Source organism: Ascidia mentula, chromosome 1 (assembly GCF_947561715.1).
Source record: "Ascidia mentula chromosome 1, kaAscMent1.1, whole genome shotgun sequence".
Taxonomy (NCBI): Eukaryota; Metazoa; Chordata; class Ascidiacea; order Phlebobranchia; family Ascidiidae; genus Ascidia; species Ascidia mentula.
Genome location: NC_138566.1, coordinates 565,437 through 588,368, shown reverse-complemented (window position 1 = coordinate 588,368; position 22,932 = coordinate 565,437). Strand labels below are relative to the sequence as shown.

Below are 22,932 nucleotides of genomic sequence, written 5' to 3'. Positions count from 1 at the left end.
TGTTTCCCCTTTTCCAGATTCCATGTAAACATTTCAACAATGATGCACTGATATTTAATATTTTGTGTCAACAGGTTTTTTCAAAGAAATATTATGGAGCAAAAACTGCCAGCTATGAAATATTTTTGCAAAAAGGGGAAGGTGATGATACTGTAGTGCCACCTAGTGGAAGTTCGTGGGTAAAAAAAGTTGAAAATGATCCTAAAGCGACACTGTTTGTCTTTAAGGTCCATAACTAAATTAATTTATGAAGTTTGATTCACTTCAATAACTGACCTTGCTTTCATTTAAAGGTCAATGTTTCAAATATCGACACATATTATTGGGTGAAAATGAGAGTTGCAAACTTAGCTGGTAAAGGACCATATAGTAAACCAGTGATTGTTCACATAGAAGGTATGTTTATGTACGTTTCTTCCATACAAACCTTGATTTGCAAATGTCTTTATTGTTTAAGACAATGTGCCTGCATATTCCACAAAAATATATAAACTTGGTGTCACTCTACTTACAGGTAGCAATGGGAATTTTTCTGCCACGACTATCACTATCATAGTACTAAGTATTGTGGCAGGTGTAGTTGTGATGTTGGCGATGGAGGCCAAGAAGCTCAAGTCAAGGTAAAACTTGGACTATGCCACCTCCTGTGAAACAAAAAATCCCAAACTATGGCCAAGATTTAGGTTTTAAACTTAAACAGCCACAAATGTCTGGACAAATGTAGTTTTAACAATTCCAGTTGTTGTTACTTGACGTGTGTATGTTTAGATTTAAGGAAAGTCGTGAACGCCAACAGCACGAACACTTAGATGATTCCGTGCCGCTTAAAAGTACGTCTGGTTCAATAACCAAAAAAAGCTGCGAAGGTGCTCAAGTTTTACCATGCAAATTTGAAGAAACTTGTCATTTAAAGTAATAGAAAAAACCCACACAATATCGCCGTTGTTGTTGTTCAACCAACAACAATCTAAACCCTGAACATCAACCTTTTGTACAAAATCCCACTTATTCCAGCACTGATATCTGAACCAAGATTGACTACAATAATATCATGTGGGTGTGCGTAATTTAGGTGCAAATCATTTTGTTTTAGTCTAAATCCAAATATCCCGGTAAACTTGTCGGTTCGCTTTTGTTCATCCCCCCTCTGTTGTACGTGTAGGGAGGTTGGTGGGCATTCAATTACCACTGAAAACTTCTAGTAGTCAAGGGTCTGTTATTTATTAAAAAAAACAGTCCCTTGCCATCACGCATAATGTGTATAATACGTCATTATGTCGCGCCTTTGTGTTGTATGCAGATGCCCAAATAAGGTCAACAGCTAAGACCAGCATCTACACAATCGTTACTACCACTGTGTGTGCAAAAATAACTGAGTGTTTACTGTATTTCTATTTTCAATGGTGATAATAATAATTGAATGTGGGAATGACCAGGACTGCATATCTCACATCCGTAGGCTACATCATACGATGTGTGATGAAAGATTATGTTGTTTAGAAAACTGAACTAAGTTTAACTTTATCGTTGTTGTTATTACTGCCTTATCGCAAAACGAAAAAAAATCAGGGTAATTTTGTTTATGTCAACATCGCTGTCTAATGTTTGTTCTAAATGTTTCGCTTTGTCTTATTTGACTGTTACGGACAGTTTAACAATTTTATTAACATTTTTATGCTACTTGAACCCATGTTAATTCAACTTTTTGATTTGTTCATTTCTGTGTTTGTATTTCCTTATGCGTATTATTGTGTTATTGTTTTCCGGTCAATTTCCCAGAAACTTACGTGCGTCTTTTTCGCGTCTTCAATTGCTTTTTCTTGAACCAGACTTCGCCGAGCACTTATATTATGTCCGTCTAATACTCGGCGGGCAGGAATTTGCAACGATCTTATAATGACCAAGCTAAATTATAAAGTAAATCTTGTTTCCCATGTGAATTGTTAAATGCTAGTTCATGTGACAGCGTAAATTGTTTCCTCTTCTCTTGACTGCCTGTGTTGCAGTCTGGTGTTTTGGTATTTCTAATTCTAATTCTACTTCTGTCGGTTGCCACGTAAACTGCTCATGTGAAAAGGATTGAAGTTAATATTGCCTGCTTTGTTGTTATCGCTGCCTTTTCGCAAAACAAAATAATGCAGGGTAATTTTGTTTATGTCAAAATCGCTGTCTAATGCCCGTTCCTATTCATTATAGTTGTGTCTTATCTGAACAATTTTTGCAAAAGTATTTACACAGAAGCTTTTTTACGCTTTGGCTTATTTGTTGGTTTATTCGGTTTACCTACATAAACCCGATACTTGCATATTTTGGTGTAAATATAATAATTAAATGTTTCAATGCAAAAGTTTGTGTTTCAAAGAAGGTGCAGGAATATATATTAGGGATCATTGTCTTATAGCGTGGTTGGATTGTCGTAAACTTCATCAGTTTTAAACATCAGCTAAAAACACTACACAAGGGTAAGCGTGGTTAGGTTGTAAATAAACATTAGGGTTCGGTCAATCGTTTCCATGACAAACAGTGAAGCTGGGAAGGCGTTGGTGACGTCATTAAAACACCATCGCCCATACGTCACATCGAAAGACTCCAGCATGTCCGCGTTGTCCAAGCTTTCGGTGACACTTGGACACGAAGTTTCCTCCGATAAAACCCAAGTTCTGGAGAAAGAGTTGGACCATTGCCAAACTGCTCTTTCTTGAAACTGTCCACATCCATAACAGTGGATGATAAATAACAATGCGCGTAATATCCGGCATTACACATCAACTTGTTGCGTGCTTTTGTGGCAACACACTCTCACACTCAATCCAGACAAACCTCCAGCGAATAGGAAATACTGTATTGTATGATAGTCACATATGTCGGTTACTAGGTCTTGAACACGTGGAAGTTGTTTACCAGCAGTTGGTAACCTTTACTCCACATATCTGTATTTGAATAAATTCCGCCTGTGGGAAATCCCCATCTTATACCACAAACGTAACAAGGCAACCAGTCATGCATGGATGGGAATTTCATGGTTTAATGAGCACGGATGCATATGTTGTTGCTAAGCCGAAATGCGTTTATATTTTTTTCGTCTTTAAATTATTTTTTATTTAAATATTTGCAAATTCTATGTTTTTCTTTACATGGCTGAAATGGCACACGATAACCACTCATGCGAATCAGGACTTAATCACTTTAAATGTTGCATGGTTCACTGCAGCCACATAATGTTTATTTGTTTATTATATGTCTCGGTGAGTTGCTCTGCAGAAAGTGATTTTTTCAGAAATTGACTACGAATGAAATCTGTCGCTAGGTGGCAGAGCAGGTTTTATAAACAAGTGGTCTTGACTTCAGGTTATTTTCTGCAAAACCAAAAACTGTATAGTAAAATGGTGACATCACTTCCACAAACATTCCAATAATACTGAAATCTTGTAAGTGCAACAAACTGGCATGACTTCAGATTATTTCTATATTTATTACAAGTTTGACTTTTTTTAATGCATGATTGGTTGCTGATTTTATTCATCGTGGTTGAAACCTGATGTAGGTTTGTGTTTGTGAACAGTTATAATGAGTGTTGGGTTGCTTTTTTTTTATTATTTTTTTTATATATTCGGGCACTTAAAAGGCGCCCAACGAAAAAACAAGTCAACAACGGAAACTAGCGCGAAAAAAGGATAGAACAGGTATTTACAAATATTTACAGGAAGAGAACGCGGAATAAAAGTGTGAGAATTACGCTATATATGGAAGTGAACATTGTATAAAAGGGGAGGATTACAGGTTTTAATGAGGAGGGGAAGAAAGCGCTAAGAAAGAGGTACACTCTGTGGGGTCCATTTATTTATTTTAAAAAATCTACGGCTTTGGCAAGTACCACCTCCAGGAGGGGATCTGGCCTTGTCCGTAGTAACCGATGTTTAAAGTTTAGCGATTGGCGGAAGGATTGGGTCAGCTTTCTTGGGATATTTTTAGCATCATTGGGGTTCTTTTTAACTTTATTTCGGGTTTCCATATTGTGTGGGTAAGGGTGGTGTTTAAAATAATGATGAGTGCTCGGTGCTCGGGTGTATTATTGTTAAGGAGTTGGGGAAAATGTAAATAAGTAGGATTATCGAAATAATAAGGGTTTTGTGGCATAAGTGCTCTGAGAACTGAAATAACTAAAGAACGAAGTGGTTGAATTTGGGTGCATTCAAAAAATAAATGTTTGTTAGTTTCGTATTTGTTAGAACAAAAGGTACAAAAGCAATCATTGTCTAAAAGAAAGGGGGTATATGTCGACTTAAGGGGTAGCAAATTATAAGTAATACGAAAATTAAATGTCTAAAAAATAAAAAAAATAAATAAAAAATAAAAAATAAAGACCAATCTGTCAACTGAAAAGGGGTTGATTCTGGATTTGTTAAACGTAAATAAAGAGGTTTTAACTAAGGAGAAAGTAACTCAGATTCAGTGGGAGCAAACTTAAAAGTAAGATCTAAAAGATATTTGTAAAAGGAGAAGGGGTCGTAGCGTATGGTAAATTATTTCTGATACGTAAATTAAAAAACTTAGAGAGGGGTAAACCAATATTAAACTCAACAAAAGAAAGAGCAGGGGTTGTGGGGGTATCCAAAATTCTATGTTTATAGTAGTTTTTAACAGGAAAGAGAAAAAATAGATTTGAGTAAAGTGGTATGTTGGCGACGCCATACCCGCCAAGGTCATGCGACGCCGCCAGGGTTTGGATGGGAAGGGTAGGATTGTGGTGACCCCCAACGAAGCCTGCCACAATGCTGTCTACCGCTTCCCGCTGTCCTTCGGGGAGAGGGTACGATTTAGCTAGATAAGAAATATGGGGAAGGAGTAATGTTTTAGTGAGGATGCTTTTTGAATTATAGGTCAGAAAGGGGTCGCTTATAGAGGAGACACTGGTACGTAAAGAGAAAATGGCTTTGCGCCATGCCGCGGTGATTGAGCTGGGGTGTCCGTTTGGTATGTTTAATGGGCTTATGGCCTTACTGTTCCAAGTTATACTGTATTGGGTATAATTATGAGGGGGATTGATGGTGGCGATCGCCTGAGTTTTGGTGGGATCAACGGTTAAGCCTGATATACTGGAAAAATTTGTGACGAGGTCGAGGGCAAGTAAGAGGGAGTCGCGGCCGGTCACCGCTAGGGTGACATCGTCCGCGTAGGCGACCGCTTTGGGAACGTTGCGGCATGGTGCGGGAATAGATCTAATTGAAGGGTGGTTTTGAAGGGCAGCAAGAAGCGGGTCGACAGCAATCAGGAAGAGGGTCAGGCTAAGGGGGTCACCTTGCCTGACACCTCTCCTGATCGGGAAACCCGTTGTGGCAAACCCGTTGAGGAGGGCTTGTGATGAGGATGAAGAATAGAGTGAAGATAAAAAATCAGTAAAAAGCGGGGGAAAGCGTTTTAGTTTTAATTGCAAAAGGAGCCAGTCATGAGAGATGGAATCGAAAGCTTTTCGAAAGTCAAGAGAGATAAAAAAGGAGTCTGAATTACGAATTTTAGCTGAATCATGAAGGTCGCGGAGGAGAGTAGTTGCATGAGAAGAAGTAAAACCAGGTTGGGCAAACTGATCAGGGGAAATTAACTGTGAAATAAAAGGGGGAATACGTAAATTAAGTGTTTTAGTCAAAATTCTATAATCTAAATTAAGAAGGGATATGGGCCGATAGTTTGATAATAAAGAAGGGTCAGATTTTTTGAAAATAAGAGTAATGTGGCCTGCTGTAAAATTAGGAGGGGTATAAGCGTTAAGAAAAGAAAAATTAAGAGCTGATGTGAGGTCGGCCCCGATCAGGTCCCAGAACAGTTTGTAAAAGTCTAGTTCATGTGCGAAACAAAAAGTTATGACGGAAGTTTGGCCACAGAGGGGGGCAGCTTCGTTCTATGAACGATCAGACAGAGGTTTGAGCAGAAGTTAGAGCAGGGGTTCTGATGTTCTTTAGGGTAAAGACGAACTTGGCATCTTTCAGTACACCCCCATGCGTCAGAAATACTGAGATCCCACGACGGACGGTGATTCTCCCTCATGGTTTTGTCGGTTTTCAAACTTTTGTATTTTATTATTGTGATTGTGATGCAACTTTGACAATTCAATGAAGTGTGAAGCTCTATGTAAGTGACTTGAAATGGGTCAGCGCTAAACTGGGATCAATATAAATGTAACCGGGGCCCCGCATGCGTTTAATTGTGTCAGAAGTGTCAAAGTTTGTTCAGTCGTGTCGTTTTTACCAAGTCTTTGTTGGGCAAATGACGATAATTGGACAAAAATCTACTTGTATAAAATCCGACGCAAAAGTTTATTGGGGGTCATTGAAGTAGGAAGCGGAATTCACACCAGACGCGGTTCGCGGTGCGGAAAGATGGAGGCGTCGATATATAACTTTGTTACAACAGCACTGGTTTTGTCTTGCCAACTGACCTCATAATGTTATTGTTGTCAGTCACAGGGCAACTTAAACATTAAACTTTGTGTTTCAATAATAATTGTTACTGAGTACACTAGACGCGGTTGACGGTTGTGGCTGGCGATGCGTAGCGGTCGCGGATTTTTACCGCGCTTTTGGAAGCGGCAAGGGGATTCAAACCTGCAGTGCGGTTGGCGCTAACGCGGCAAATCATTTCAGTATTTAGAGCGTCTTTGTGTCGCAAAAACGTTGATAGGAAATTTTGATTAGTTTTATTATACGACAATTAACTTAGTAATCTGATAATATTCATGTACGGAGCGTTTATTTACGACATATGTATTATTTGTTTCGCTTTTACTGTTAGGACAGCAAATGACCATGTTAGTAGCACTGATCTACAATATTTCGTGGAAGAAACGATTTTAAAAAAAATTAATTTGTCCAAAAATTAATTACCGCAAAATAATTTGCGCCATTGTCAACAATAATAATACATTAATTAATTTTTGATATTTTGTCACCAAACACTCCATGTACAAATAGAATTACCTAAAACCACCTAAAATTAATCCTAACAAGTCAAATACCCGACGAAAACAAGCTTCGGTTCATCGCGGCTGACGGAAAAGTTAAATCAGATTTAACTCCACCGCCAGCCCCTTCAAGCGAGAAAATCCGGCTGGTGTGAATCCCGCATGCTTCGGCAAGTTAGTTTAATCATCGCTCTGTTTATTTCAGAGTCTCGAACATTAGCAAAGTGTTTTACAACTTCTGGGAACAGGTAAGTGAAGTTCCCCCACAAAGTTTACAGCCCACAATTAAACTCCACCTTTATTCGCACGCACACGTTTCCGATAAACCGACACGGCGAAGTGACAACACATTTGAATATTTACTCAGGTTGGTAGCGCAGTTTTTACCAAATGTTTTGTTTATTTGGTGACAGCGGAGGTTTTTGACGTTGAACCTCAAGATCAAGTTGTTCCACTTCATTCTACAGCTGATATTACGTTCAAGTGTAAAACTAACCTCAACAATCCAATCTATTCGTGGAGGAAAGACAACAAACCATTGAATACAAGTAAGTTGTTCAGTGAAAAATGACGATCTGTAACTGCAGTTTTTTTCACATTTTTGGTTACGTAATTTGTGGGTTCCAAACTCCTGGAACATTTGAGCGTTGGGGATTCATTATGGTGAGACGGCTATGTTGACATCTTACCTATTGTCATAACATTTTAACTCCCCATTTGCAACCATTTGTATTTTTTTGAAATATCTCTATTTCAGTGCTTAAAATTGGTCAATAATATTTGCTGGACGAGCCTTTGCCAATTGTAGACATTATAAGTAATAATTTGATACTCATTCCCAACTTCTTATGGACGTTGTACTTTTACACTCGTTCCCACCATGTTGTGTTGTGACCACGGATCCGATGTCTGGGCGTTCAGCGAGCAGATGACAAATATTCTCCTTTCCATTCGTCGTGTGTGAGCGCATTTAACTTTGATTTTGTTATTTTATAAAATGCGAACGAACTAACACACTGAGATGAATATGTAAGGAAACATTTACTGGCTAACCAAGATTTCGGTTTAAATATCAAATATACCGAACAGGACCGCTTATTTTCATTGTTTTGTCATGAAAAATGACGATCTGTAACTGCAGTTTTTTTCACATTTTTGGTTACGTAATTTGTGGGTTCCAAACTCCTGGAACATTTGAGCATTGAGAAGTTTACAACAACAACATAAACAACTACAGTTTTGACACATGGCCCCATAAATTTTGTCTGTCAGACGCGAAATTTGATCGAGCAAATCTAAAATAAAATAAACGAATCAAACTCTTACGCAAACTAAATTGGCGCTGTGCAGTGAAGCAAACTTTGATTTATTGTGTAGTTAAATATTAAGCGGAAGTATGTGACAAGACAATATTTTTCTTAATATCGGCTTCTGTCCCACCACTAGGTCTGGTCTTATAACACCTGGTCAAATGCAGGCTTGGTTTCTTATTATCGAGAGAAAAGTTTCTTTGACATGAACCAGAAACCGACCAAGAAACTTTGAAAACGCAAACATTTTTCAAAGCAATGAATCTTTTTTATAAAAATTAGTATAATGTATTTAAATAAGATTAAGACCGCCGAGCGCCTGATGTCTATATCCGTACGACCATCGTCATAGATCCATCAACACAAAGTAATTCACAGCATTTAGAAACATAGAAATCTTTTTTTTGGGCGTTCAGTCTTACAGCCAACGAACGATGTGGTTTGCTACCAATATTATTATAATTACTCAAAGCCGCAATTTTTTGGTGTTCCTGATTTTAAAAACCGTGCGGTATTCCGTGTTAAAAGAGTTTGGGTGAAACACTGACTCACAGGAAGTCATATCTCCGTGTTCAAGCGAAATTATAAAATCATGTAGGAGAGGTTAATGTTCTACATAAGTAATTTAACCATTAAAAGGCAGCAGTGAGCTGTTTATCTCCTAATAAACGCACCCTTACGCTACAACCTGTCAATGTTTTGTGGAATTGATGTTGTTTTTTTATGGCAAAAGTAATATTGCTGTATCGATGGGACTCGAAATATCAATATTTTAGAATTTTAAATTGTATACATGCAACTTATGATATAAACTTTGAAATGCGTGTTTTTAAATGTGGAAATGATTTGAGTGCTTAAATGTTGCCAACATACGATAGGCACTCATGCGAATCAAATGTTGCGATGACTGCAATTTTGATCGAAATTGTTGCAAGTGTTACGCTTCTTAAATAAACGCTTTCCAAGGTCCTCAGGACTAGGGATGCACCGAAAGTTCGGTTTGCCGAATTTATTCGGCCGAAACTAAGGTTTTCGCAATTATTCGGTTTCGGCCGAATATTTCTGCAAAATTCGGCCGAAACCGAAACTTTCTTACTGCATGTTACGCTGATACGCAAAGTTTAGAAAATGTTAGAATCCTTGTTTGAACTGTACGAATGTGTTCGTTTCATTTGTTTATTTTCAAAGAATGGATAAAAATCAAGTTATAGCAGTTGGAACAAGACGAGGTTATTCTTTAAGCGCCAAAAAGGGCTGTACGATAAGATTAGATCCAATCCAGCACATGTTTTGTTTAAATTTATTGCGTTGAAAGAGATGATATGCCAAAATTAGTTTCGGTTTATTCGGCCGAATTAATTCGGCAACTTTTGCCGAATATTCGGTTTCGGCCGAATATAAAAATAGCTGTTTCGGTGCATCACTACTCAGGACGCTGCATTAACGGCCAACCACAAGCCTGTTCCAGCACAACGGTTAAACAATTCAATTCGATCTTGTTCATAAAAACTCTAAAAGAATACCACAGACGAATCACAATCTGCCAAAAACGGTCTGTGTCGCGATTTTTCCCTTAGCGTCTCGTGTTAGCCCGGTTTATCTTTTGTCTCCCCCGTCATTGGCCCAACCGTGTCACGTGAGAGGAAGGGAGCTAGCGCTGCGATATAAAATCAACGTGCGGTGACTAGTGCGTTCGAGACACTTCGTAAATAAAAATATAAATCAACACAAAACATTTAAATGAACAGGTGGAAGGTGAAATATCAAAAGGTGAAAAAGAACGTGGCGTAAAAGAATACGTGATATAACAAAGCGTGCAACTTGAAAATGAAACAGAACAAGTGGGCAAATTCTTTTGCGCTACACAAGCAATACACCAGACTTGTGATCGAACTCTGTGCATTGAAACCCCAAACGTGTATGCTAATGAGCTGGTGACGTTTACCTCGCTACTGCAAACACTGTAGCGTTGGTTAAATGGTGAGATACCAACTTACAAAACTAACCTTTTTGTGCAAAATGAGTAGGACGGAAGCGTCTTTAGTGGAAAAAACCTTATTGTCGTGCACTGTTGAGTGCATAGTTGAGTGCACTGTTGAGTGCATAGTTGAGTGCAGAGGTCAAATAAATTGATTCGCATCAAAGTCTTAAACTTTGTCAACCTCAAGGGTTCGTTTGAATTTGTTCGATAGAAAGTTTCTTGTTTTGTTTGCCGCCCATATGTCGGCATTCTCAACCAACCAATATTACCACCCTGAATTTCAATAAACAAGCGCGACGTCTCCTTGTGAAAAAACCTCAAACATCTGCTTCCAAAAACATGGGGATTCCAGACAATTTGCGCGACTAACATGAAGACACCTTAAAGTGCTGGAATTATTGGTTAGGAAAAATATAAAAGCTGCAATAAATATCTCGACATATATGTCTGTAGATAAGCTGGTTCTGCTTTGAAATACATAAGATGTTTTAATAAAATGTTGGTGGTTTTTATATGTATGTAAGTTTGTCAAATTACGGCAAAATCATTGAAATTTTTATAGTGGTTGAAATAGAGCTTAGTTTGGATCGCTTACTTTATATAAATACCTGTGCTGTGAACAATCGTTGGAATACAAATGTCGACGTAAGACAATATTTAACAGGAATCAACGTTAGTTCGACCACCACAGCTACATTTAATATTATGCTCTGCATTCTGTCAACCAGAATCGTGAAGAATATTTTGATGTTGGTGACGGAGAATTTGAAGCAACATTTAAAGAAAAACTGCAGACACAAAAAAGAAAGGTAGGAACTATAACGTCTGTAAGTCGGGACTCAAAAGTTTTATATTATACTGTTTATGTTGGGGCGCCTTGCATTATTTGATGACACACCGATATTTTATCTGCTGCTCTGTGTTTCATTGAAATTCAACTTTTACCCGTCCTACATACCGATACGTAAACAGAAGTTGCATCGTTCAAGGTTATCAGCGTTTAGAGTAACTCACAATTTTAAGCGACAACATTGTTGTAGTGCATTTAACAGAACGTTTACGTGCGGTTTACATTCAAGTAAATGCGGTTTATGAAATCTACAAAAAAAGCAAGAATTATCTTGAACTTGTAACAAAAACAAACCAATATTTTAGGTTATGTTGTATTGAAAAAAGACAGGATTTTCGTAAAAGAATTCGCACCCTGGTAAATTTGCAACATTCAATGTATATATTCCGAAATCTACCTTTTTCCAACGCCACTTGTGCGTGACACAGGTGGAAACTTCACGTTTTTTATTTTAAAAGATAAATGCGTTGACACCAGCTTATTTTATATTGTAATTTTGCTGGTAAATTTGCGTCGTAATTTCCCTGTACAGCTTTGTTAACGCTTTAGAAATTATTTTGGAATCAGACCGGGGTCCGATTACGATTTGTGTTTCAATAAAATCTTCCAAATAATTACAACAATTTTCGCTAACATTACAGAAACATTTCTTTTTTGTTTGAAGTAACAGAAGGTGTTGAACTCCAGCGACCGGACTGCCACGTTGACGCCGTGCTGGGGCTTAAGGGCACCTGTGGCTCATCCAAAAGCAATCCGAACACGAACATGTTTAGTTTCCACCTCTACGTTACTTGGATTGGTTTTGTTCTGTTTATGACATCACAATGCCACGGTATAGGTGTTCCAAGGGTTGTTTAAATCATTATGCCACGTTTTGTCTTTTTATTTGACAGCAGGGAATGTTTTCGACGTTGAACCTCAAGATCAAGTTGTTCCACTTCATTCTACAGCTGATATTACGTTCAAGTGTAAAACTAACCTCAATAATCCGATTTATTCGTGGAGGAAAGACAACAAACCCTTGGACACAAGTAAGTTGTTCAGTGAAAAGTGAGGATTTGTAACTGCAGTTAAGTTTTTGGGTTAATTTTCCAGAACCCAAAATATCGTTACACACTGTGACGACTCGCCAAAAATTACGTCAATGTGACGTCATTAGAGAAGGTTACACGGTAACAAAAAACCACACCTATCGCGTCCTAATGGTGATTCTTAAATAAGATCATTTGATGCCGTACGGTACAACAGCAACAAAATAACAACCCTGTAGTTTAACAATTACGATTTAACACAGACTTAGCTCAAACTAATGTGTTTTAAACATATTTACGTACAATAAAACACTGGTCTTCCAACTTGGGTCGTGCGTGGTTGTTGACGAATAATCGACGCAAATTGTAAGTTCTGCACATCCACGTCGATCTACGTCACTGTTTGCGAAACTATTTTAAACTTTTCCATTGTATCTCGGTGTATTTGTTTAACTTTCGTATGACCCTAATATGAAAGCAAGGAATCTCAATTCATGGATAGTTGCCAAAAAGTTGATACTTGCTAAAAACTAGTATGACTTCTTCTGAAACAACTTGTTTTTTGGTAAAACTTTGATAAATGCGGAATTCCATAATAAATTTGGCCGGTTTTCAAGTTTTTCGGTGGTCATTGCGAAACCCTTTTCTTCACTTAGATAAAAAATTGTGCAGCGCACAAAATGAGGTCAATGAGGAATAGACCCACTGGGTGTCTGTAGTTCACTTGGGTGTTGGCAAAATCATCAAACTGCAGTTACCAATGATAAGTGCTCATCAGAGAGAATGTTGAAAAGAATCTCATTGTTTAAATTAAAAAATTTTTTTTACAACTTCTCAAGGAAAACTAGATGCTGCACAAAGTCGTGACCATAAATGACTAAAAAAGTTTATATCTAAAGAGCCAACATAATTAGGCAGCTGTGAGGAGAAATACCAATATCACTTAACTAAATTTGTTACCGAATATTAGTAACGATTTTCTGAACACTAGATAGTGACAAAGAGCATTTTTTTTTTAAATCGCCTTGCTAACTACGTCCGTGTAATTATAGACAACCTTACTACTTTCTTTTGTACAATTTCCACATCCAATAATTTGATTAATGTTGCACTGAGCTGAAGCTATAAAGTCAAAAATAAATTTACATGTCAATTTGTACGTCGACACTTTACAAGACACACATGCATATTTCTCATCAATTCGTTGTTGTCTGCAATATTCTATGTCCAGTAACGTTGCAATGACAAAATGAACTGTTGGTAAGAAGGACATTAATGAGTTCAAAATCAGGTAAAGCTATTAACAAAGCTTGGGTTGATTTCAATTTTTGCAGTAAACATACAAAATTAGGGCATAGTTCGGCTGACATAATCACGCAAACAATATTTTGAAATATACCATTTGCTGTAACCTGGCATTACAACCACCGCGTTTACCTAGACAAGGGCCTTTGAAAAGGAAACTTCAATCCTCCACACCAGTTCCATTCATCGAGCCAATATACCCTGTGTTACATTCAAACTTGCATGTTTGTCCAAGGGCAAAAAAAAATTTTTTTCTCCGGAACTCAACAAGCAAAACTTAACTCCAAAACTAATTTCAAGTCTTAAAATTTTTGGTTGACTGAATTTGTGATTGACAGGTGGATCTCGACTCCATCGTTTGGGCAGGAAGCTAACAATCTCAAACCCACAACCACGTGATCAGGGACGCTACCAGTGTGTCGTCACAAGTGATGACGGCATCGTTGTCAGTAACTATGGCAACCTTACATTCGGATGTAAGTTTTCTTGATTTAATCTTGATAACTTTTGCCACATTCAATGTAAAAATACAATTATATTTTTTAGACATTGATCCTTTTCCCCAAGAAAATACAAGACAGTTATCAATGGCCACCAGAGTTGGTGATTTCGTTTCTTGTCCTAAAACAGATTATGCACCAGGTAAGTTAATTGATTTGGAAAAAGGTTGTTTTATTTACAAATCCAACTGAAGTCCTCGTGATGAATGGGTGAATTTAAATGTCTGCATCATTAGTTTTTTTTGTGTGGATTTCAGATAATCAAGTTGAGTTCTACTGGGAAAACGTAAATACTGATGGATTCAAGTCTGTTGTAGCAAATGACAAAACTCATTATGTGTCTCAACTTGATGGGAGTTTGTATTTTGTAAAACCAACACAAGCAGACACTGGATTATATAAGTGTGTTGTGAGAGGGAGTTGGATGGTTGATGGGGTGAAATTTCAACAAAAATCAAATTCAATACACCTGAAAGTTTCTTACCTGTGTAAGTTCTATTTTTAGTTCAAAAACAAGCGTTTGCCAAAGATTTCTTTGCCCGTTTTATCATATTTAAATAAAACACAGATTGTATGGAAAAATTACACGTAGTTGTTATGCCAACAGAAAATTTTATGAAGTAAACATGTGACCTTCTTTTAGCAATAAGCAATGTTGAATGTTATACAGACAATGCTTGGCAACAGTTAATTTTCAAAGATGTAAATGTGTGACCTTCTTTCAGCAATAAGCAACCAACCATCACCAGTTGATTTTCTGATAAAACCTTCAAAAATAACAACAGCAATTAAAGGAGGATCTGCACTTATCCAATGTTTGGCAAAGGGAAAGTAAGCCACAAATGAATCCATGCATTAGTTAATGTAGCAAGAAACATGATTAATTTCCAAGTATTACCTTCGCATTTCAGCCCAACTCCACGCATTCGTTGGAAAAAATTAGGTGACCCCAGGTTACCTGATGGTCACCAAATCACAGAATCCGGACAACTCCTGCTACAAAATATAACAGAGGACATGGCTGGAATTTATATATGTGAAGCCAAAAATAAATTTCGTACAGTGGACGCTTCAGGAGAATTGCAACTACAGTGTATGTGTTTTGAAGTATAAGCTTGCCTTTAACATACATGCTCAGTAATTACAAAAAGCAATGATTTAGATAAGAAAACCCTGTTTTTAATTTTGTTTAAAATTATTTTTGTTGTAAACGGCAGTAAAATGAACAGAACTATCACTGTAATATTTCATTACCCCATTGTGCAGCACATTGCTTGGCGTGGACAGAATTATCTTATCATTTTATATTTATAAACATTTTGCCCTTTTCCACATGCAGTCAAACCACAATGGATGGAGCAGATTTCTTCATCAAATGTTAAAATATCATCAACTCACACTATGAGATGTTCAGCATCTGCTCAACCACAAGCTTCTTATACATGGCTGAAAGATGGAGAAGAACTTTTCAACACAGATCAAATTGTTATCAGTAATGTAGATGGGGGAAGTGAACTAACATTACAATCAGTAAATGTTACAGATGAAGGAATGTATCAGTGTGTTGCTTACAATTCTATTGGGTACCTTTTCTCAAGTGCACATCTTACAATTAAAAGTATGTTTTGCATAATAGTGTCTCTTTATGCATGTTAAAAATATTCTTCTGTAATAGTGTGTGATTGTACAGATATATGGTTGCATTTTTTCACTATGTTCTTGCAGGGGAATTTCCATGCCTTCTCTATGGATATCAATATACACTTATGGATAAAATTACTGAAGCTTCCACCAATAATGATGTCACAATGGTTTGTTATGTGACGGGATTTCCCTTACCTGAAATTGAATGGTTGAAAGGACTTGAACAACTTTATAACACTGAGAAGTAAGTTGACTTTTCTGCATTAATGTATTTTATCAATTATAAATTCATTTCATGTACATCGGTGACATCTACATAAAGACAGACATTTTAAAATACTAATACAAATTATTTCGCTATTTTAAAAACTATATAATGACATGTTATTTTTATTTTGTTGACAAATAATGCATTAACCACATTTCTTTCTTCAGATACACAATAGACAATGCTCGTTTAAAAATATCCAATGTTGTGAAATCGGATGAGGGAAATTATACTTGTGTCACCTCCAATCATTTTGGATTTCGATCATGCAGCACAAGACTTCATGTTTTTAGTAAGTGTTAAAATGACCAACACCCATTAAAATCACACATTTTACAAGATAGTAATTATATGATGAAGTATTTAAACTGTTAAGTTATCTAAATGTATTCGAACAATTAAACAACACAGCCCCTCACAGCACCACAAACAGTAGCAATTGACTACAAGGTTAATGCACTCGGCCAAGACAAGTTCACTAAAAGAAAGACAAAATCACTGGTGCATGACTTTGTGTCACTTATATTTATTTATGGGGAGTGACACCGCCTACACATAATAGTTTAACATAAAGTATGAATAAAAGTAGAATGCGGGTTACAGTGATTGGTGTAGCAGTAGAGTTTTGCTCTTATTTCAAAGGACTATAAACATATTCAAATTATTCAATATATCATGTCAGTCTCGAGTTCATAACTTTAGTAGTTTCTGGTGCACTATTTGGATAAACTGACTGTTAATTACCTCTATTGACATGAGCTTTTGCGAGGTTAATCTCGCTTCATCCGGTGATGCAAAATCGAGGTTTTTGTGTTCTTATTTTGCTTCTAGTCCAAGTTTTACACCAATAAAATGCCCAAATTGTTTTCACTTTTAGACCAAACACAAGTCACACAACACACAGTTGAAGATTCTATTGAGGCTGGAGATGCAGTTGAACTTAAATGTTTTGAAAAACATGACCCAAAATTGGAAGTTTCATGGAGTTGGAAACAAAATAACAAAACAATCAGCAATATTGATTCTCACTACAAAGCTACTGGTGGAGTTTTGGAGGTAGGTTTTACTTGAAACAAATTTGTCACTTTTGCTGATTCAGATATCATACATTATTTCAGCTACGCGATGTAGGAAGTCAACAAATTGGGGAATATGAATGTTGTGCAACTACAGAAGTTTCAACTGATTGTAAACAAATATATTTGGATGTCATTGGTAATTAATTTTTTTATGTTTACATTGGTAATAAATCAATGTGACAATGATATAACAATGGCCTGGCAACCATAAAGTTTATACAAATATGTTGTTTGTTTAATAGAACTAGGTATTTCTACCTGAAGTATTAACTCATGTGTCCAATGATATAATATTGTCTAAAATTGTTTTGCAGTGAAAACGTTACTAATAATTCCCTACTTTGTTTCCTAAACAGTTTGTTAACTGTTGGCATATTGTTGTTCCAGCCCCACCTGATGCACCAAACAATGTGATGGTGATTTATTCATCGTCCAACTCTCAACTTGTTACATGGAACGAACCTAAATCAAATGGAGCCTCCATAACTAGTTATGAAGCTGAAAAGAAAGGAGAATATGACACAGAATGGAGTCAAGCTTGTTCTACAAACACAACATTATGCACAGTTGATAACCTTCTTCCATATAATTATTACTCATATCGTGTTTATGCATGGAACAAGATGGGAAAAAGTGAGGCCAGTGATCAAAGTGAAAGAGATTTGACACTTACTGGGGGTAAGCAAACTTTAAGGACCTCTTCGGCAATTAAACCATGGAAATCCTGTTTTCAAGGCCCTCTACAATAATAAACCTGCGACTTTTATACTTGTTTTCCAATAACCTTTGCTGTGTCTTGTAACTTACATAGGGACCTAGTATTCTTCAAAGTTTAAAAAAAGTATGCACCTGTATGGGACAGTACACAGCAAGGACTTGTTAAGGACGCATATTGGTATTTCTATGAAAATAAGTTTTGGTGCTGGGAAATGCCCACCATGTAGACATATGTCACAATAGAAATTCATGCATCACCAAGCAAAGCAGTGATGCATTTAAGTTAAATTTACGGTTGAATGAGCGCACATGTGCGTGCTGTTGTCATGGCGAATTTTAGGGTGTTTGGGGCAGTTTTATTGGGGTTTTGGGCTATTTTAATCCGGTAGTTACTTGGTGGTGGGTGCTGCTGAAAATTATGTTGAAAATGGAGCAAAAAAATCAGGCTGTATTTGCGGAAAATTGAATCGTTTAAGTGTCCAAAAAATGGAACTGGATTTTGCAGAAAAATGAATCGTTCAACTACCCACTCATTTGCATTTTTTTGTAAGTTCCAACTCTTCTCTATGCAATGGCATCAAATTTAGTTGCTGAAAAAATGTCAAAGCCCTCCCCCAAGGGCTGGTTATACCCCCCTGTTGGTCATATGATCTTCCAGGAGGCCCAACAAGTCCTTGCTCTGTACAGTCTCATCCAGAAGCAAAATTTTTTTTTTCAACTTTGTAGAATTTCAGGTCCCTATGTAAGTCACAAGACCCATCAACGATCATTGGGAAACAAGCGGAACATTCGCTAGATGCATTACAGCTGAGGGCCTTGAAAACAGGATTTCTCCAATTTAATACCTATATAGGTCCTTAAGCCCCCTGGAAGATCTTGTGACCTACAGGGGGGTATAAACAGCCCTGGGGGGAGGGTTTTGGAAATTATTCAACAATTTACCAGAGGAAAGATGGGCCTTACATAAAAACACAATAGATGGGATACTGAAATGATTCATTTTTCTGCAATATACAATTGCAGTTTTTTGTTTCTTTTTACCCCAAACAATGTTCAACAGGGAGGGATCAAATGCCTCGGGGGGGGTCAATTATGACCAATTTTCACCAGAATGTGTAGATGAGGGTTGAATATTTCATAAAAACACAAACAACTGGGCCCTTAAACGATTATTTTTTCTGCCAATATAACCTCAAGTTTCAACTTCCTTTTTAGTTCAATTTTCCACAACACCTAGTAGCTACCTGATTTAAAACTCAGCTGTAACATTAATCCCCATGCATCACTAATTGCTTTGTGGCGCCCTCCTAATATTGGTAGAGAGGACTACAAGGTGGTCATTTTTCACTTAGAAATACTAATATGCACCCTTAAACTAATTCTTTTCCCATAACTTTCATCAAAAAATTTGTAAACAAAAATGTCATATTCCAGCTCCAGTATTAGCACCTACAGAAATATCTGGAAGTTGTGGAAAACCTGGTCAACTTGTTGTAACTTGGAAGGTTAGTTGACAATATTTTAGAATATCTGATGCATTGTTTCAAAATTTATAAAAAATCCGCAGGACCGAAACAACTTTGCTGCTGATTCTGTTTCATATTTGATTTCTTTGAGGGAGAGAAATTATTTCTATGAAGAAACAATGTCTCGGCAATTGGTTTCCAATGAAAATAAAAGTGCAACCAAACACAAACCTTGGTTTGAAAAAGTGGAGCTTGATCCAAAAACAACTCAAACTATCTTTGAAGTATGGAAATATTTACAAAGTTTTATTCAACTTAATACCTAAAAGTTTAATATACTTGCATTGTTGCCTTTATTATTTTCCACCAATTCGCAGTGTGCTGCAACCCTATTTGCTCCAGTTAACCAATGAGAAATTATCACATCCATATTCTGTGGTTATACTTAAGTCATTGGGTGAATTTTACAATCTATGTTAGGTCAATGCGTCGGAAGGAATAGTTGTTTATGAAATTCAACTTCAAGCAGAGAATATTCATGGCAAAAGTCCGATCGGTCGTTCAACAGTGGTTTATGATTCAAGATTATGTAAGATATCCTCATAATATTTTTAGTTTGACAAAAGAGTTTAATGTTTTTCTTGCTTTGATATTTTTGACATCGTGCTTTTATTTACTGGTGATGTAAATTGGGTAAACAGGTGTAGGTTTTTTTTATAAGTAGCTGAGATGTTTTAAATGTTGGAGCATGATGAAAGTTCTTGACAGGTGATGGTTACATGGTTGGAGATGATCATGAAGGCGGTGGTGCTGATTCTATTACCTCAAGCACAATGCTATTGCTTTTTTGTCTATGCAGCATTATATGGAACCATGCCAACATTGCTGCCAATTGCACATCTAAATAGTACAATGCTCTGGTTGTCTTATGAAGGATTAACACCTGCTTTAATTATTTGCAATTTTTTGCTTCTATTTTATCATAATCTCGTATCCCACAGTACATAATCATTGTCAAGACAGCCGTTATTTTTGTGTACAGTTCCAACTTTGTTAAATGTGTCCTTATTTTGATCTGACTTTGATTTTTTTTTAAATTTACTGTTACCAAATGTGTTTGTACACATTACTTTTACCAGTGTATATATTTGTGTTGTTGCTATACATCAGTTTCCAGTGCGAATTGTTGCGGTCCAACATCTCACGAATCCACGTTTACCTTGTAACATTCGCCCACTTCACATTTACCCCAATATTGATCACAAACCAATTTATTATATTCTTGTTGTTTTATTCGACATGCTTATAACCCTTTTGTATTTTTTATCACAACGTTTGAAAAGCCTTAATGTGGCGTTATATTCCCCATCTCACCACTCGGGGGATAAATGACACTACCCACATCGTGACGTTGTATCCGACGTCATATTTATCATATGTTATGTTGTGTTTTCGTGGCATCAACTGTGTTTTATTAACGCCTGTATAACTAGGCGTACTCCGCAGAAATCGTGTGGAATTACCTGCCTAATGTTAACGGATATACCATTGGTTACAAGGTAACAAACTGGATTTAATTTATTTTATCATATAAGTGTCTTTCAGCGCCAGTTTTTTAATAATATTATTTGAAACATAAATGAAGCATGTACTTTTAAATTTCATCAGTACATGAACACTTATTGTGAGCATTTTAATTTTGTTCTTTAAGTAATGTACAGAGAGACAACAATTACACAAAAAATGTTTTTTAACAACCTGAATTATTGAACCAAATGCATCTTAAAAAGTTTAGAGACCTGTGTTTTAGGTTTCAATCTGCAGCCAGATTGATTATGATCCATGCAATAATCCAAGCCAGCAGCAAAACTTCACAACTGCTGATGAGACCCCAGGCATTGTAATCAATAACTTAAAGGCAAAATATAACTACAAGCTTAAGGCAGCTGGTTATAATCAAGCAGGTGACTTATTTGAAAAAAAAACAGCAAAACTTTTAAATCAAGTTTAAAATTACTGACCATTGAAATGACATTTTTATATTATGTGACATAGCGCCACGAAGTCAAATCTGTTAAGCTTTAAGATTCTGTTGTTGTACTGTAGGCCTTGGTCCATGGAGTGACTTTTCATATTTTTTTGTCACTGCTGGGCCACCTCCGGCCAACGCACCACAAAACATTAAAATTAAAGTTAAGGATCAAGATGTCACAGCATCATGGGATGCAGTACAAGCTAACCCACTGGAAAGCAACATTCTTGGATATGTTGTAAGCATGTCTGACGTTATACCTACATTTTGAGTATTTTATGTTTTCAAAACTTTTTTATGGCAAACAATAAAAATATCAACATTTATTTCAAATTTTACTTTTATGAGTAATTTCTTTGCAACTTTGTAATGATGCCTTGATGCGAATTCACTTTTGTAGATTCAATATTGGCTCTTGAATGAAACAGTTGCCCAGGCAAAGGACCACTTCACTGATGTGCCACAAGTTCAATTTAAACTCCCATCTAAAGCAGATTATTATCTATGGTTCCGAGCGCGAAATGAAGGAGGCTACGGAGTCCCATCAACGACATTCCCAGTTTCATCTCAAAGAAGTATAACAACTAATATTGTCAATAAAAGTTATCTAACGTTAAATGGCCTTTTAAAAGCCATTGTATGTTTTCAATAATAAACCTGTATGGGGTTTTGGATTCTGCTTATAATTATGACATGATATTACCACTAATGTTTTTAACATTCTTATTTTCAGGTATATCTTCTAACTATGGAGGTGGTGCCAGTGCTGTTACTATCAATACAAGTTTACTGTTCCTATGCTTGTGGAGCATTACGAAAAATTTGTTAAACTGATTAAATTGAATGGGTCGGCCAGGTCAACATTGCATTGCTGGGGTGCGAACTGCATAACCATCATAAATTCAAACAATGAAAGCGTATGTTGTGTTGGCTTTGGTTGGCATTTAAAAAAAAATACATTAAAAAATCTATGACAATTTTGCAAATGGAACAACCTTCATTACACACAATGGGTAATGATACAATTGTACAATTAGGTTTTGTCCGACATAAATTCAAATCTAGAGTTTCATGTCATTGTAAATGTATCAAAATTTTTGCAGCTTGACACACATACACAAAATTCTAAATCAAAACTAATTAATTCCGAAACAAAACTAATTTACACTAACAAAAATAAGCATTGAGAGTTTTAAACTTGTTGAAACTTCAGATGAAAAAGGCGGCAAAACTTATCCAATGCGCGGTAAGAAAATTGGTTTTTGGGACCACATGACTAAGCTACTAAAAAATACACTGTCTATGCAAGAGTTCCCTAACTATGCAATGTTGTACCTGGCCGTTACTTGTACTTTTTTTGAACTGTGCCCTGTGTCGCATTAATTCTGCTTTAATTGTTTTTTATTTCTTTTAATGTGAAAACAGTTGTGTGGACAAAAACAATTTTAATTTCGTTGCAATTGTGTGTTTATGCTCGCTTTAACGTTACCCTTTGTTCTTGTGAAACCCATCTATCAATAATATCAGGCAGTCGATATTTAGCTGGGGCCGTCAAGCTATGTTTTGCTGTTCGTCTCATTTCTTTAGCTTCTCGTAATCAAAGGAGTTTTTGAAACAACTTTGCCTGTCACCCTTCAAAATCAACTAAGTTTTATAACGGCGGCAAAACCTAAATATATGATCAGTAGCAACTGATTTAAACGTTTTTTGGCAAAATTTATTTATTTCGTGTGCAAAACGTCATGCAACCATCAACATTTCGTGGAAAGTCAAAATTTGCACAAATCTGAATGT

General features: G+C 36.5%; 2 protein-coding genes and 1 long non-coding RNA gene across 4 annotated transcripts in view; all 3 read left to right on the top strand.

The window, feature by feature from the left end:
- The window catches only part of LOC145904405 (contactin-4-like), an 18,449-nt gene extending 16,750 nt beyond the window's left edge, over positions 1-1,699 (top strand). Inside the window, exons 11-14 of the mRNA XM_082992370.1 lie at positions 75-227; positions 294-396; positions 515-620; positions 769-1,699. Of these exons, the coding sequence (XP_082848496.1) occupies positions 75-227; positions 294-396; positions 515-620; positions 769-916 (510 nt within the window). The 3' untranslated portion in view covers positions 917-1,699. The remainder of the gene's footprint in view (positions 1-74; positions 228-293; positions 397-514; positions 621-768) is intronic.
- The window catches only part of LOC145904421 (contactin-3-like), a 23,727-nt gene extending 2,704 nt beyond the window's left edge, over positions 1-21,023 (top strand). Inside the window, exons 1-12 of one of the 2 annotated variants that reach the window (XM_082992372.1) lie at positions 14,890-15,025; positions 15,272-15,550; positions 15,658-15,820; positions 16,012-16,136; positions 16,722-16,900; positions 16,963-17,059; positions 17,311-17,601; positions 19,075-19,145; positions 19,208-19,390; positions 19,587-19,695; positions 19,875-20,665; positions 20,917-21,023. In XM_082992372.1, the coding sequence (XP_082848498.1) occupies positions 14,950-15,025; positions 15,272-15,550; positions 15,658-15,820; positions 16,012-16,136; positions 16,722-16,900; positions 16,963-17,059; positions 17,311-17,601; positions 19,075-19,145; positions 19,208-19,390; positions 19,587-19,695; positions 19,875-20,014 (1,713 nt within the window). In that variant the 5' untranslated portion in view covers positions 14,890-14,949 and the 3' untranslated portion in view covers positions 20,015-20,665; positions 20,917-21,023. Of the gene's footprint in view, positions 1-14,889; positions 15,026-15,271; positions 15,551-15,657; positions 15,821-16,011; positions 16,137-16,721; positions 16,901-16,962; positions 17,060-17,310; positions 17,602-19,074; positions 19,146-19,207; positions 19,391-19,586; positions 19,696-19,874; positions 20,666-20,916 lie in introns of those variants that run through there. The other variant, XM_082992371.1, reaches the window with a different exon arrangement.
- Positions 21,014-22,932, top strand: LOC145904515 (uncharacterized). Its single transcript, XR_014402723.1, has 4 exons — positions 21,014-21,070; positions 21,213-21,376; positions 21,539-21,713; positions 21,872-22,932. It is a non-coding gene; the product is annotated as an uncharacterized LOC145904515 (long non-coding RNA).